This window comes from Clupea harengus, chromosome 26 (genome assembly GCF_900700415.2).
Source record: "Clupea harengus chromosome 26, Ch_v2.0.2, whole genome shotgun sequence".
NCBI classification, from domain to species: domain Eukaryota; kingdom Metazoa; phylum Chordata; class Actinopteri; order Clupeiformes; family Clupeidae; genus Clupea; species Clupea harengus.
Window position 1 is genome coordinate 6,334,175 of NC_045177.1, and position 17,500 is coordinate 6,351,674.

At 46.3% G+C, this 17,500-nt stretch overlaps 2 protein-coding genes across 7 annotated transcripts in view; one reads left to right on the forward strand and one right to left on the reverse strand.

The window, feature by feature from the left end:
- Positions 1–4,828, forward strand: part of LOC105900190 (centrosomal protein of 95 kDa) — a 24,144-nt gene extending 19,316 nt beyond the window's left edge. The window contains exons 17-21 of the mRNA XM_042703840.1: positions 61–135; positions 1,883–2,035; positions 2,585–2,731; positions 3,888–3,959; positions 4,570–4,828. Of these exons, the coding sequence (XP_042559774.1) occupies positions 61–135; positions 1,883–2,035; positions 2,585–2,731; positions 3,888–3,959; positions 4,570–4,746 (624 nt within the window). The 3' untranslated portion in view covers positions 4,747–4,828. The remainder of the gene's footprint in view (positions 1–60; positions 136–1,882; positions 2,036–2,584; positions 2,732–3,887; positions 3,960–4,569) is intronic.
- A 6,171-nt stretch (positions 4,829–10,999) lies between these two features.
- LOC105900188 (E3 ubiquitin-protein ligase SMURF2) overlaps positions 11,000–17,500 on the reverse strand; it is a 62,927-nt gene continuing 56,426 nt past the window's right edge. For all 6 annotated transcript variants that reach the window (XM_031563536.2, XM_031563534.2, XM_031563537.2 and 3 more), the window contains exons 14-20: positions 17,290–17,404; positions 16,749–16,927; positions 15,601–15,738; positions 15,035–15,155; positions 14,272–14,473; positions 13,065–13,140; positions 11,000–11,525 (exon numbers count right to left, since the gene is read on the reverse strand). In XM_031563536.2, the coding sequence (XP_031419396.1) occupies positions 11,426–11,525; positions 13,065–13,140; positions 14,272–14,473; positions 15,035–15,155; positions 15,601–15,738; positions 16,749–16,927; positions 17,290–17,404 (931 nt within the window). In that variant the 3' untranslated portion in view covers positions 11,000–11,425. The remainder of the gene's footprint in view (positions 11,526–13,064; positions 13,141–14,271; positions 14,474–15,034; positions 15,156–15,600; positions 15,739–16,748; positions 16,928–17,289; positions 17,405–17,500) is intronic.

The following is a 17,500-nucleotide window of genomic DNA, read 5'->3' on the forward strand; positions in this document are numbered from 1 at the left end:
CTCAAAAAGCTGTTTTTCATAGTGTTGCTTTAATGAGATCTGTGTCTGGTTCTGTGTTAGGTGGAGGAGGCACAGAAGAAGCACGACCTGTTAATGGATATCATCCGCAAAGAACAGGAACACAACCGCAGACTGGTGAGTACCGCTCACACATGAACACACCTATACTCTCACCCACACTAGGGACCGCACTGAACACACCTATACTCGCGCACACACACACACACTCATGAACACACCTATACTCTCACCCACACTAGGGACCGCACTGAACACACCTATACTCGCGCACACACACACACACACACACACATGAACACACCTATACTCTCACCCACACACACATGAACACACCTATACTCTCACCCACACACACATGAACACACCTATACTCTCACCCACACACACATGAACACACCTATACTCTCACCCACACTAGGGACCGCACTGAACACACCTATACTCGCACCCACACACTCATGACCACACCTATACTCTCACACACACACACACTCATGACCACACCTATGCTCTCACCCACACACACATGACCACACCTATACTCTCACCCACACACACATGACCACACCTATACTCTCACCCACACGCACACGCACACACCCACACACACACACATGAACACACCTATACTCTCACCCACACACTCATGAACACACCTATACTCTCACCCACACACTCATGACCACACCTATACTCTCACACACACACACACACTCATGACCACACCTATACTCTCACCCACACACACACACATGACCACACCTATACTCTCACCCACACACTCATGGGACCGCACCTATACTCTCACACACACACACACACTCATGAACACACCTATACTCACCCACACACACATGAACACACCTATACTCTCACCCACACACACATGAACACACCTATACTCTCACACACACACTCATGAACACACCTATACTCTCACCCACACACACATTAACACACCTATACTCTCACCCACACACACATTAACACACCTATACTCTCACACACACACTCATGAACACACCTATACTCTCACCCACACACACATTAACACACCTATACTCTCACCCACACACACATTAACACACCTATACTCTCACACACACACTCATGAACACACCTATACTCTCACCCACACACACATTAACACACCTATACTCTCACCCACACACACATTAACACACCTATACTCTCACACACACACTCATGAACACACCTATACTCTCACCCACACACACATTAACACACCTATACTCTCACCCACACACACATTAACACACCTATACTCTCACACACACACTCATGAACACACCTATACTCTCACCCACACACTCATGAACACACCTATACTCTCACACACACACACTCATGAACACACCTATACTCTCACCCACACACACATGACCACACCTATACTCACCCACACACACATGACCACACCTATACTCTCACACACACACACACACACACACCCACACACACATGAACACACCTATACTCTCACCCACACACACACACATGACCACACCTATACTCTCACCCACACACACACACACACACACACACACACACACACACACACACACACACATGAACACACCTATACTCTCACACACACACTCATGACCACACCTATACTCTCACCCACACACTCATGAACACACCTATACTCTCACCCACCCACACACACACACACACACACACCCCTACACACTCATGGGACCGCACTGAACACACCGAATCATTTGGAATTGGAAGAGTAGTATGACACTGTGCCCACTTTTTCACTTCTCTCTCTCTCTTTCTTTCTTTATATCTCTCTCCCCAACTCTTTCTCTCTCTCTTTCCTTCTCTCTGACAGAAGGACCAGAGGGAGCGCACGCAGCAGCAGAAGTCGGCTCAGAACAAGTTGCGGGAGCAGCGGCAGCAGGTCGCTCGCGCCAAGAAATACTTCAGTGACTACCACCTGCAGCTGCGCTCCCGTCTGGCCAGGGCCCGCACGCGCGAGGAGAGGGTAGGTCTACGCACGCACGCACGCACGCACGCACGCACGCACGCACGCACGCACGCACGCACGCACGCACGCACGCACGCACGCACGCACGCACGCACGCACGCACGCACGCCTTAACACACCACCTGTCTGTCTACACACACACACACACACACACACACACACACACACACACACACAGGCCTTAACACATCACCTATCTGTCTCCACACACACACGGGCCTTAACACATCACATCACCTGTCTGCCACTACACAAACATGAATGCTGTGGGGGCTTGGTGACCCTTAATGCCGCCTAATATCATATTGGCACCATTCAGTGATCAGTCCTTAACCACATGTAGCTGTTACTGACATAAAGAAGACTCCTCTGCTCCTATCAAGCTCCTGTGTCGTGGCAGAGTCTGATGTTGTGTTGGCCACATTCCTCCTCTGTGTTTAGTCTACTCTCTCCAGCCCTGAGTTGGTAGTTTAGTGGAGCTCACCCCGTTCCTCTCCTCTCCTCTCCCCCCCTCTCCTCTCCTCTCCATCCCCCCCTACTCCACAGCTGTTTAAGCAGATCTTTGAGGAGGGCGTCGAGGTGCAGAAAGCTCGTCTGAGGGAGGACCGCGCCTACGCCAGAGAGCAGCGGCAGGCGAACCAGCAGCGGCACCGCACCGAGCTGGAGGCCATGGAGAACTACTACAAGGACCAGGTACGTACGCTCACACTGGCAGAGCAAGGACCAGGTACGTACGCTCACACTGGCAGAGCAAGGACCAGGTACGTACGCTCACACTGGCAGAGCAAGGACCAGGTACGTACGCTCACACCGGCAGAGCAAGGACCAGGTACGTACGCTCACACCGGCAGAGCAAGGACCAGGTACGTACGCTCACACCGGCAGAGCAAGGACCAGGTACACTCGCTCACACCGGCAGAGCAAGGACCAGGTACGTACGCTCACACCGGCAGAGCAAGGACCAGGTACACTCGCTCACACCGGCAGAGCAAGGACCAGGTACGTACGCTCACACCGGCAGAGCACACGGAGTCTGGCTCCAGCGGAGAGAAGGCCCAGTAGAAACTAGTGAATCCTCACTCTCACACCTCCAGGCTTAGAGGCAGCCTGGGGGAGTCTGATTGCTCTGGGCTGCCCTGAACATGCAATAGAGAGAGAACGGAGTCAGTACACACAGTGCACAGTCTCTCCCCTCAGGTCAGGGGTTTTAGGTTTGGAAGAGATCCGTGATTTTGTTCTGATCTCTCCAAGGGAATTTCAAGTAGGATCCCAAAATTGAAGGTGAAGTGTTTTGAAGGTGTAGTGCTACAAATCCAGGCTTGCAGTCTTTTGGAAATAAATCTCCATCTGCGGTTTAAGATTTGCCCTTTTTGTCTGTGTGTGTGTCTGTGTGTTTGGGTGTGGGTGTGTATTATGGAAAATAGGAGAATTTGATCTGGCCTCACTGAAGTGGAGGGTGATTTTTGGAAATGATGACTGATCTTAGGAAGTTGTTAACTTTTCCGGCGTGCGATGTTCCAGGAGGGGAAAAGTTATTCAGGACTCGAAGCCAAGACCACTTCATTTGTGCAGTTGAACGCATTCTCATGTTTTCCGCCTCGTCTGGGGGCTAGACTGCTTCCAAATGACTAGAGGAGTGTTCCGGAACTCTATAGGATTTAGGTTGGATGCATATGTTTATATGGAAGGCTGCTGTGAAAAAAAAAAAAAAAAGGTTTTGTTTGGTTCCGTCTTTAATAATTGAGGTTGAGTTGTGTGAAATGAGCGAAGTACAGCTGCATTCTCCCCACATCTCACTTTGTCTCATTGTGTCTCATTGTGTCTCATTGTGTCTCCTATTCTCTCACAGATGTCGTTACTGGCTGAGACTCTCGCACAGGAGCGCGAAGAGATTCAGGTGCGGAAGAAGGCCCAGGAGAAGGTGAGGGTTCTAGTTCTTGGGTTCTCGGTTCCAGTTGGCCCTAGCTCGGCCCGCAGAAACACGAGCCGGGGCCGGCTTGGCGAGCTCTCGAGGAAAAGATCCTCGGTGCATAATGCATGACCCGTAACAGCGAATCTGATGTTAGCGGTGTAATCGCGGCGGTCACAGAAGCCACAGCGCGCTGTAAATGTTTAATGCAGCAGGCCACCACCATCGATCTGGGACACCAGTAATGTGGTCTTTCTACGACTGTGTGGCTAACAGCTCGCGTTTGCTGTGTGGCCGTGCTACAGAAGCCCAACCCCGCCATCCCAGACAATATTTCTTTTAGTCCCATGGATGGAGAGCTAGGGACCAGGGTGACAACAGTGTTACTGCCTTTCACCATGTCGATCACTCGTCTTCTCATGAGTGTGTGCCAGGTTCACATGTAGACTCAACCCAGAATAAGGGGCGCCACACGCTGTTACATACAGTATGGACCACCTGGAAGGCATTTTTAACATGGTTATGTGCCTGATCATTTCAATGCCCTACGGCTACAGTGCACGTGGCCAATTGCAAGTGTGTATTTTTATTCTCGTGTGTTTGTCTGTGCGTTGTCTGGCAGGCCTTACAGAAGCTTAAGCGGGAGCTGCGCGGCAAGATGGAGCGTGAGATCGACGAGCTGCAGCGTATCATCGTCCAGAACGACGATGACGACTACTTCCGCGACCTGGAGGCGGAGCGACTGCGCAGCCGCCTGCAGATGGCCTCCTTCCAGTACAACACCAGCTGCCTGCACTGACCTCAGATCAGACAGAACTGATCAGAGCGTGACTTCACGGTTGATTGTAATGCATTGGACCTTGGGGTGTGGTGTGTGTGTGTGTGTGTGTGTGTGTGTGTGTGTGTGTGTGTGTGTGTGTGTGTGTGTGTGTGTGTGTGTGTGTGTGTGTGTGTGTGTGTGTGTGTGTGTGTGTGTGTGTGTGTGTGTGTGTGTGTGTGTGTGTGTGTGTGTGTGGAGGGTGTTGTCAATGAATATGAATGGTACAGACATGAAGGTGGGCCTTGGTTTTCAAGGCTGAAGCAGTGTTCACGCACAACACACACACACACCCACCCACCCACATATGCACCACACACACACACACACACACACACACACACGCACACAAACGCACACAACACACACATATATCTACACACACCTGCTGCTAACTCCGCTAACTCCACCTTTCCCTCAACTCTTCCAACGGTTGTCCACCGTTTAACTGAAACATTTGTTTTATTTATTGTGTTTTTAAGAAGAAAAATTGTGACCTTTTTGGAAAAAAAAGAGAATAGTCTGCGTTTTGTTCCAGTGGTGTCTTGTACGTGGTGGGGATGGCTGAGAGTGCATGTGAACTCGTCTTCCGCATGGGCCAACAAGGACCACTGAAAGATGCAACACTAATAATGTGTCACTAAAAGATCCTTATTTAATTTTATTCATGCCTTTTAAAAACAAACAAAAAAAAAACGTAACAAATTATATGCTGGATTGTTTTTCTCTGGTGTCTTGAACACTGTTTGAATTGGAGATGGATGATTGAATGAATGAATTTTATTTATGAAACTGGTGTGGTGGAGTCTCTTGATATAATCTCTGCGGTTATTTTCGACCATCAGGGGGCGCAGTGGAGTAACTCTTGGTTTTAGCATTCCAGGCTTGATTTACACCAAGTCGAATCGAGTGCAGTAGCACATGGCTTCGTCCGTGAGCGAGGATGCTCAGTGTTTGAAAAGCTAAGGCAGGTGAAGATCTTTCGAGTAGTTGCAACACTGTCCCAGAAAGTAGATTTGCAAATGTGGAATATTGTCTGGCAGTACCAGTTTATTAATGTGTGTGATCCAGCTAACCAAAATCCAAGTTCTCAACTAGTAAGCCTTAAAAATATAAGCGTAAGACGTGAAATCATTAAGGACGACGTTGGCCATGACCAGTACCTATTAACACTAGTATTAAGGGTGATGTTAAATGTGAAGTCACGATCAAGAGTGTTCCTGAGTAGCTACTCTTTTCAGTAACGTGGTGAATTGCACTTTACACATTCTGACCATTCATGCATTTTAATAGGCTAAATACGTTAAAATGACCGGAAGGATCGGGAGGGGTGGGCTGCACAGGAGTACATTCCCCCCCCCGTTACTTCAGAATTTGGGGAGGTCTCGAGGCAGTTTTGTTTCTCTGGCAATAAGACCCTTTCACCCGGCAATAGCCTGTTCAGCTGGAACCGATGTTTTTATATTCGTCTCTCCCCTCCCCCTGAATTCAATCGACATTATTACCCTGCAAATGATTTAAGGACAGAGGCAGAAAACGGACCCCACTGTGTCTGTATAGTATAGTAGCATCGGCTACTAAGTTGTACTTGGTGAGGCACTTTCCTATTACCAGGGCTGGTGCACAATGGAGTAATACAATTACAAAACACATTTAATTGTAATCCATTACGGTTACAGAGAAAAATATGTAAATAAATAAAGATTATGGTATTTAGCAGATGCTTTTGTCCAAAGTGACTTAAACACACAAACGTTACACACACAAAAATCAAGAAACAGTATAAATTATCAATTCAAAGTAGCCTACAATATCATTTGACGATGTTTGAAAAGGTGAGTTTTTAAACACAGTTTTAAAAGTAGGCTACCAAGGCTGTCACTGGAACAGACAGCACTAGGTAGGTCATTCCACCACTGATGTGCCACGAATGAAGAGTCAATGGACACTCATCAGACGAGCGAAGTGGTCGAGAGGATGAAAAGCACTGAATTATGCATTAATAAGCTGGTCGAGTGACTGTCCTATAGACTAGAGTGAGGGATTTACACTTAATTCTGGCAGCCACAGGGGGCCAGCGAAGTGTGACTAGCAGAGGAGAACGTGGCTGATCAAAGACCAATGGCGCCGCTGCATTCCGAATCACCTGCCACGGTTTCAATACATCCCCGTTAAAATGTAATTACAATAGTCTAGTTTAGAAATAACTAGTGCCAGCACACGAAGTTGGGTGGCAACTTGTGTGAAATAGGGGTTAATCTTCTAAATATTATAGAGTGTAAACCGCTAAGACCACGAGACAAGAAGCTAGATGCTCAGATAAATTAAGTTGGTCATCAAGTCTTACACCCAAGATGTCTGTAAACTATTACATTTCAAAAGTAACATTCCCAACCCCTGCCTCTTACATAGCATAGGAATTCGGACAAACTGAGTCATTTATCACTGGCAGATGAATAAAACGTTAGTCGGGTATTTCTGTTCTATGGAGACACCAAGAAGTTATTTTTACAAATCAAATCACCCAATTATATTGTCTAGAATTGCAGCAAAGTAAGTATTACGGCAATGCACCCTGAAGTCTATGGCTCCACTCAGATCACTTTATCCAGGCCTACTAGAGTGTGGGGTAATTTGTTAGGCTAAATTAAATGCGTCCATCTAAACAAAAAAAAAAATACTCTTTAAACTCGGTGGGAGAAGGCCCAGCCAAGCAACAAAAGCAAATAGACTGTTAATTCTGCTTATTCTCCACAGGCGAATTTGTAGCCCTCAATGCTAAGACGATGGTGCTCGTCTGCCAGAAAAAGAACACAACGAGACGGAGCATGTTTATTAAACAGGTTTGCTGCCAGTTGCGAACAGCATGGCCTTTATTGCTCATCTCTGCAGGGCTACAGGAGACCGATTCTCCTAAATTGGACTTTATGTACAAGTGTGTGAGAATGTGAAAGCATACAAAACAGCCACGTGGGACTTACACACTGTAATAATAAATACAAAATGAGTCCAATGGAAACCAAAATGATTACAATACAAAAAGAAAAAGGAGGATGAACAGGTGGCTTGACATGAGTTTTGTCGCTTAAAAACGATTTAAAAACACATTTACATAAGCGCAACGAAGGCCAACTCATCACACAAACACTCAAGAACAAAGTAAAAAGACTCATAGTGTGTTGCATTACTAGCTAACTGTACCAGTTAGCCTTTTAAGATAACAGATACATTTGCCATGCTACAGAGGATGCATTTCCATTATCCACAAAAAAAAACTTTACCAAAAACAAAAATAACTTTTGATACGGAACAAAATCACCCAAACAATCGGCGATGATGCACAATGAAGACTTTCATGATTACGGCTAACTGTTAAAAGCACAAAGAGCTGTATGTGTGTATTGGACATGTTAATGTGTTATAATAACTATACAAAAGTCAGTAAATATGGAAGTTGCCCGTTATTGCTGAGCAACTTAAGTCTCTGTGTGCAAAACATGTATGTATATAGGATGTTTTTTTTCGCTTTTTTGCATTTTTTCTTCTTTTTAAGTTAAATTAAAAGTAAGTCATGATCTGCATATGAACAATAATGTATACTGTACAAAGCACCATTTCAGGATACTCCATTTGCATTATCAAGGGGCTGTAGCTGAAGTCCAGGTAGGCAAGAGGAGAGTCTTCTCTTCCTTTCAATGCAAATATCAAGAACAGTCCATGGTCATCGATTGCTATAGACAGGCCGATACAAAAGAACTAAGGGGGGCGCTGCAAAGACATGAGAATGCAAATAAATAAAGCAGGTCCAAAAAAATGGCCCTATACATGCATGTGCTGGATTCTCCGGGGCAGAGGGTTCCAACGTCAGAACACACAAGAGTTTCAGGGTGAACGTGTTCATCACCTGGGGGTACTCTTCTGGCGAGCCAATGAGTTACCAGACCATGGCAGGTGACGGCATAAATGGTTCAAGTCTCATCCAACGTATTGGGACAGAGCAGGATTGTTGTTTTGTTTTTTTTTGCTTTTCGTTGCCATGAGGAGTTTTTAAAAAAAGAGACCGGGGCAATTCAGTCCTCCGTGAACTTAGGGACAAGGCCGAGTTTTCCATGCATTCTCTTCAGAGAGCGGCGTCACAGGACAGACTAGGTAATTCCCTTCACATACCGACGAAGACATGCAACCAGAGCTGGAGACTCATTCTACCGTCATTACAAACATAAGCTTCACACAAGCAAGAAAACAAAATATATATATAATATCTCTCTAAAAGCCATCACCTGAGTATGTAGCGTGAGGTCTGTGTTATACTAAGACAGAATAGACAAGCCATATACAAAATATATATGTATTTGTACATATATACTCTAAATTACAGGTATATATATAGATATAGATATATATCCAAGTATATTTCCAATGCAAGATAACAGGGATAAATTCTGGCATCAGGTCGTATTTTGAATGAATATGAACGCATCTCCTGCCTGCCAAGTTTCTAAAGTGCTCTAGAGTTGCAAGGGAAAAAAACAAAAACATTCCTGCCTTTTATACTGGGATGTTGCGTAGAAAAAATAAAATCACACTCTCCTTCTACACTCTGTCTGTAATGAGAAGGCTTTCTTAGGGGGTGGGGGACTGATCGCTTCCTAAACCTGGTCAGGAGCCCTTCCCTTGAGTGCGCTTCATCTCTGCATAGTCGGCGCTAACGTTCCAGCAGGGACCCTCAGCAACACTCCAACTAGCTAGCACAAAAAAGTGGTCACACACACACAGATGAGTGAGGCTATGAGGTGGTGGAGTAAGCCAAGAATAAAACTCATCTAATTTCACTCCAGTTTAAAAAAAAACAATCTGGGACAGACCACTTTACTGACATCAACCACATCCAGTACTGGCTCATATAGTTTTGCAATACACATTAACGCTCGCTATGTAAAGATCCTTTGGAGAGACATGTTATCCAAACACACAAGCTTAGTACGAGCTGGCCAAGCGGCAAAATAAACCCTGTATCGTGACACGACGACTCAAACTCCGTGAATCCAAAATAGAAGTCTTATTGTCAAACCATGATGGCAGGTCTCGCCGACTCTGTTGAATAGCAGCTACGTACGTTGACTCCAGACAGACCACAGTCTTAAGTCCTGAGACGACAGTTGGGATTTTGAGCTTCACTCCACAGGATCTCAGGCTGTACCGCTCATGTCCCCGTCCTTGGGAACGCTCTCTCCCACACTCTTCAGTGTTCCAAAGGGAAGGAGACGAGCTGGTGCTGCAACCCTCTCCGCCTTAACTCCACCCTCCAACTCCACAACACATAACAACAGAGGTGATACTACATGATCTATAAATGGCATAAAAGGACCAAATAAGGGAATAGTGAACACACAACAAAAAAAAATGAAAAGATTATTTACTCCTATGCAAGAATTGGCAGGTCTCAGTAGGACGCGAGAAACACATGGATCGTGTTTCTATGGGCAAGAATGTCGGCAGTATGGCTCTGGCGGCGAGTGCTAGCTTCTCCGTGTGTGTGTGTGTGTGTGTGTGTGTGTGTGTGTGATGTCTGCATATGCATAGGATATGACATCGTCTGGGCCTTAGCTAGACTGTTTCAGAGGCTGGTGGTGATGCTGATGATGCACGATGAGGTCATGTTCACCTCAAAGGCCAGGTCACATGGCGCGGGAGCGAGGACAGCTGGTCTGCACTGAGCACGCACAGGGCTTTCTGGGGACCTGTCTTATCTGAGGACCTGTCTGGGCGACTCTGCAATCAGCACCAGGGACTACTCCAGTTCACATGCAGTCCAAGACTAGCCCAAATGACGCATACGCATGTATCTTTCTTTCTGCCTCGATATCTCAGTAAGACTCAAAGCGTTTCCTCCCACACAGACGCAAGACCTGGACATATGCTCATTTAGATTTAGATATGGTTTTAGATATTGTCCCCCCCAAAGACATCAAGAACAGGAAAACACACACACACGCACACAGACGCATACATACACACACACACACACACACACACACACACATATGTGCACACATACTGTGCTGTTTTCCCTTATTTGAATTCACTAAAAATATTCCAACTATCCTGGCAGACCAAAGACAAAATCAACAGGACAAATAAAAAGCGTAAAACTAAAAACAAAAAATCCGTGATACTTGCAGGTTTTCAAGGTTCAGAAATAAATCAAGTCCTTAGCAGCTGAGAAGATGTTTGAAAAAAAAAAAACAAAAAAAAAAACAACAGAAAACATCATCTAAATATAGGAAGAACGGAGCAAACACCCTCCCCATTCACACACAAACTAAAAGTAATAATAGTAAAAAAAAAAACTAAAACAAATAAACAAACAAACAAAAAAAAACAAACAGGGTGAATAGGCAAGAGTGTTCTTCGTGGTGAGCCTCCCTTCCTCTGCTCTGGAGCGTAGCCACCACTGGTGGAGAGACGCCTGGCTGCTGCTGCTCCAGGTGACTCCAGAGGGGGCTGGTTGGCTGTATGGAAGAGCAGCCCTGAGGCCCAGACTCCCCTCTCTCTCCTTTCCTCCATCTCTCCCTCCTTCCCTGTCGGTTTGTTTGTCTGTCTGTCTGTCTGTCGGTCTGTCTGCGTGTCTGCGTGTGTCGCTCTCGTCTGCCCGCCCCCGTCACTCCACGGCGAAGCCGCACGTCTCCTCGATGGCTGTCAGCAGCTTGTCGTATAGCTTGTCATAGTGCTCGTACTGGGGAATGTCAATCCGGTTAAAGCTGGAGTGGAGGAGGAGGAGGAAGATGGAGACATGAGGTAGAGATGAGAGGGTGGAAGAAAGGAGAAGGAGGAGAGGGAGATGATTAATTATGATAAATAATCCATGTCAGGTTGTTTCACTGTGATTGCTTTGTGTGTTGTACTGTGAAGAACAGGATGGGGCAATTGCTCTGTTAGCTTGGCTTTTTTCCCCTCCCAGAGTTTAACACGGATTTAAACCTGCATGTTGCAGAAGACATCACGTGGTCTTATTAAACCACAGGAGCTCGTGACACAGCAATGGGGCTTAACCTGTAGCGCAGGTTTAGGTTGATTTGCCGGATCACGCAATCTCATAACCGCCATTAGAGGTCGCTTTCTGTGTGTTTTAACTTAAACCTGATGTGTTGATGGTTTATGGAGAGATTAAGACGATTTCCCCACCAGAATTAGACATCCATTACACAGATGGCAGGCTTGTAGGCTATGAATTTCGTACCCATGTAGTCTTTAAGGACTACTTTGACTATGTAAAGTAATAGGCCTGTGTAGCATTTAATTCTCACAGACAACCTAGACTGGTGTAACCGTAGGCTGGTTTCTCCTCACACAAAAATAGACACGCTTTATTCAACAAGCGTACTCCACTGTTAATATTAATTCAGGGCCATTTGATTTTATGTGACATTCAAACACAAGCCACATTTGTTTAGGCTGCTACAGTCAATCTGAGGATCCCAAAATGAGTAGGCTTACCGTGGTTAAACTATATTTAGCCTAATATTTTCTAATATTGATTCCAAAGAATAGATTGTGGTTAACCAACATGGCAATGATGACCGTTATACTCTTTATTCATATAAGAAAAATAATCTCGAATTTGCTGGCGGATCCGATATTGACTGTATTAATAGCCTATATATGCCTTTGAATAATAGTATATTGATTGATTTGAGCGGACCTAAACTTTGTTAATGATATTATTAAGTTTCATTCTTGTATCATTGAACGGTTTGGATATGGTAGTTCTGGCTTCCAGACAGTTTAGCAGTGTATTAGCTGAACCCAAGCTTTTTTTTAAAACACAGGAATCATGTTCAACTTAGCTTAGCACAGCTGCGTGTTAAACCCTGAAACTCCCGGTTTAAGGAGTACAGTTCTACAGCACAGCTAAGCTAGCCAGACGCTAACTCACAGAAGAAAATGCCCCATAGAAATGATAAATGATTGTGTTACAAATTACATAATAAATATTTGAGTACTAATATCCACAGGGAGAATAAGCATCGGTGGCATACATTTCATCCAAGACATTTCATTACGTGGTATTTCAAAACTTGGTAATTCAAGAGAAATGAACATCGATTCGGGGGCAGATGTGTGAAACTATTGTGATACATGGCACAGGCCTAAAACAGATGTATGTAGAGCTTGGCTAGGGCTAGTCATGGTCTACTCCACTCCACCAGTCCATCACTCACCGAGGAGAGGGGTTGCCATGGCGATGTGTCAGTGTGCAAACATGTGGCGTGTGTGTGTGTGAGGCAGACGTGACTCACCAGGTGTGGGCCTTGGGCAGGTTGTTGGTGTTCGCATCAATCTGATGGATGGTGAACTGCCTCGGTCCTGCAGCCCCTGGAGTCACACACACACACACACATAAACAATGAGGTCTCTGCCTTACACTCAAACACACACACACAAATCACTAAAACACAAACACTCGCTCATAGAGTTAGAGGCACCTCTTCAGCACTTACTCATATGATATGCAGACTCATGAATCAAGAGAGACCTCAAACATCCACACCTCCTTTCTCTCTCTCTCTCTCTCACACACACACACACACACACACACACCCAGCCCAAGCTGATATTATATGACTGGATGGTCTGCAGCCTCCACAGCGTTCCAAAAACATCTCCTTGCCTGTATATTTTCCCAGCAGACAGACATAGAATCATAGATGTATGTGCCTCCGCCTCCACTATGGTTTAACAGAGCTGACCTACGCAGACCATGACAGACCGTACAGGCCTCCATTGTACTCTCTCTCTCTGTGTGTGTGTGTGTGTGTGTGTGTGGTGACACACACACACAGTCAGACTGTCTGGGTTGCTGAGTGGAAAGCCACTGACCTCAACCACAGCTAAGTCCGAGGCACTGCAGGATAATCCTGGGATATCGATGTACAGACAGACAGACAGACAGACAGACAGACAGACAGACAGACAGACAGACAGACAGACAGACAGACACAGACACACACACACACACACACACACACACACACACCTATCTACACACACAGAGCCATTTGCTCTTTCCCCTTATATAGCAGAGGGAGAGTGGAGTCTCAGTTCATCGTCTCACACAGACACTCAATCATGGCTTCAGTCAAACATACACCATACAAACACACACAGACACACAATACAAACACACACACACACACACACACACATTAACACACACCCCCATTCACCTTGCACAAAGATATCCACAAGAACAGGTGCATTCTTCTGAACACAGGCTGTCTTTCACAGACACATGGAGACACACACACAGCTTGTATAAAACACACTTCCACAGATACATAAACACATACAGACATTTCACACACTAAGAGATCATTCATGACATTAACAGGCTTTAAATGTGCACAGAACAAAGGCACACACACTCATCAAAGAGACTGTAAGCACACACACACACACACACACACACACACACACACACACACACACACACACACACACACACACCTTGTAGCGCCTTGAAGCCCTGCAGGGGAACTCTGGAGGAGCCGGTGACGAACTGCAGCAGTCGCGCGCGTCGCTCCTCGTCGAAGGACTCCACGGCGTTCCAGAACCACTTCACACAGTTGCTCTCGGTCGTGCAGTGCTTGAGCCGCGTGTGAGACTTCCAGTCGTGGATGTCGATCTTCCCCAGGCCACACACAATCAGCTGAGGGGAGACGAGACGAGACGAGACGAGACGAGAAGAGAAGAGTTTAGAGCTTACAACAGTGGAGCTGGTCAGACAACATCAGACAGACCACGGCCAACACTAATACATACAACAGATTCATAGTTAGAGTGTTAGATGGACACACGGACAGGTTAAAACAGAGATATATAGACTCCGGTAGATAGATCGAGAGATGGTTGGATAGACAGACAGACATTTATATGGACAGAAAGTACATAGAGAACATTCAGCACAACATGCTCCCACACATTCCACTTTCATTAAAGGTTGGCTACAGTTCCACCATGAATTCTTCTCTTCTTTAGAAATCCAATATTTCTCCCTTTTTTGAACACTTTTATAGGTTTCTTTACAGCTTTAAAGACTTGTGTCGAGCACCTGGAACGCTTCACGTAGTTTAAAACCTTGTTCATATTCCAGGCAGCTATATTTTTAATGTTTTATTCTCCTACTGTTCTGCAGGCTTGTCTGCGTGCGTGCGTGCGTGCGTGCACGTGTGCGCGCGTGTGTGTGTGTGTGTGTGTGTATAGGATGTACCTCCAGCTCTTTCTCATCAAAGGCCTTGAGCAGGTGCTGTGGGATGACCTCGTTGAAGCCCTTCTGTAAGGCCAGGAACTGAGCCTCAATGCCGTGCAGGAACCTCCAGCTGACGTACAGCCTGCGGACACACACACACACACACACACACACACACACACGTCACCACTCAGAAGACGCTTCAATCAAACCCCACGATCACTCCACTGAAGGAGAGTGTTGTCGGAGGTTCTGGAGTTTTTAGATTTGACTGTTGGAACACATCGACTACGTCTTAATAACGACACCTATGAGACTGACAGTCAAGGTATTCATCGGAAGATTCATGGTTTCTCTTAAATGACTTGAGTTTTGAGTTTTTCTGCAATGGCACAGTTCATGCTCAAAAATGCTCCTCACTTCACCAAAACACTTAAGAGTACTAAGGCTGGAGGAAGCACAGACACTAGGGACGCTAACTCCAGACATTGCGGGAAAAAAGTTCCCAAGTTCACCCGTTGTAAATCGGGCCGTGACTGATCCTGGATCAGCGACGGGGGCTGACTGAGCGGAGGCGGTCCACTCACCTGACGTACTCCTTCTTGGTGTCCTCGCTGACGGGCACGCTCTTGCCGTTGGGCTTGAGCTCGTGCTGGATGATCTCACCGTAGGCGTTGTGCTCCACGCAGAAGGTGTGGTCCAGCACGCCCGTGATGTCATTGTCCCTGTCACACAGACACAGACACAGACACAGACACAGACACAGACACAGACACAGACACAGACACAGACCCACACACACACACACACACACGTACAGAGGAGGAAGGGGTTGAACAAAGGGGTTAGTAACGAGCCCCGTGTTGGTCTGATGAGTTCATCCTCAGTTGTGGTTTTAGTGGATGCGTGTGTGTCATAGCAGGTTCCTGTGTGAGTACGCCTTGAAGTATGTATATGTGTGTGTGTGTGTGTCTGTGTGTGTGTGTCTGTGTGTGTGTGTCTGTGTGTGTGTGTGTGTGTGTGGGCATAGCTTGCGTCTTTGCAGGTTCCTGTATGAATACGCCTTGAAGTATGTGTGTGTGTGTGTGTGTGTGTGTGTGTGTGTGTGTAGGGCATAGCTTGCGTCTTTGCAGGTTCCTGTGTGAATATGTCTTGAAATATGTGTGGAGTGTGTGGGCATAGCATGCGTCTTAACAGATTCCTGTGTGAATAAGTCTTAAAGTGTGTGTGTGTGTGTGTGTGTGTGTGTGTATATGTGTGTGGGTGTGTGTGTGTGTGTGTGTAGCATGTCCTAGCGGGTTCCTGTGTGAATAAGCCTTGAAGTTATTGTGTTAGTGTGAGTGTGTGTGTGTGTGTGTGCGTGTGTGTGTGTAATGCTTCACTGGTAATTGTTCTGTCTTTATCTGATCCAGATTTGAGTGTCTGGTCTTTATAAGCCACTGACAGCATGTCTGAATAGTTGTGCGTGAGGAATCATTACTCCTCTGTGTATAAAGTGTGTGTGTGTGTGTGTGTCTGAGAAAGTGTGTCTGGATGCAAGTGTGTGTGGTACACATGTTTAACAAGCTGGAGCGAGTGAAAAGACTGTGTGCGGGTTTTAGATGAACCAGTAAGTGTTTCAAAGAGCGTCTATGTGTCTAACAGATGAGTATGCATATGCGTAACATAAAAAGTGTGTGTGTGTGTGTGTGTGTGTGTGTGTGTGTGTGTGTTCACGCTCGTCTCGCACACTCACAGGATCCAGACGAGACTCTTGTGCAGGTCGGGGTCCACGGACTCCATGTCGTCCAGGGTGATGGGCTTGCCCAGCAGCTGCTTGTAGAAGGGCAGCGTGAAGCCGCCGTCGATGTAGTGGCCGTGGAACACCGCCATGCCCATGATCCGGCCCACGAAGTGGAAATACGACAGGTGCTCCTGGTGGGGGGGGGGGGGGGGGGGGGGGGAGAGCAAGGGATGGATCAGATTCTAAGGCGGTCAGAGATCTTACTCACCGCTAACTGGCAGCTGGCCTACCTACAGTGGAGCAGGCAGAACGCATGGAGAGATATCTGATCTGCTTCTGTGGTCCTAGTGTGTGTGTGTGTGTGTGTGTGTGTGTCTCATATACGCACAAGCAGACATAGAATGTGAGGTTGTTTATATATGTAAAAGTGTGTGTGTATAGCCTGTGTTTGCGTGTGTGAGAGAGTGAGTGACAGAGAATTTGAAAGTGTTTTTGTGAAGAGGATGAATATATGTGTGTGTGCGTGCGCGTGTGTGTGTGTGCGTTTGCTTACCGGATTGACAGCTGAGTCAGGGTTGATCTGCAGTGTGTAAATGTCATCTCTGGAGTACTGGAAGAGGCCGTAGTATGGGTTCAGCATCTCATGAGATAAAAGATACAACCACTCCCTAAGACACAGAGAAAACAGAGAGAGAGAACCAGAGAGAGAAACAGGATTAAAATGGCTGGATGGATCCTGACCATGAATAAAATGGCCATACATG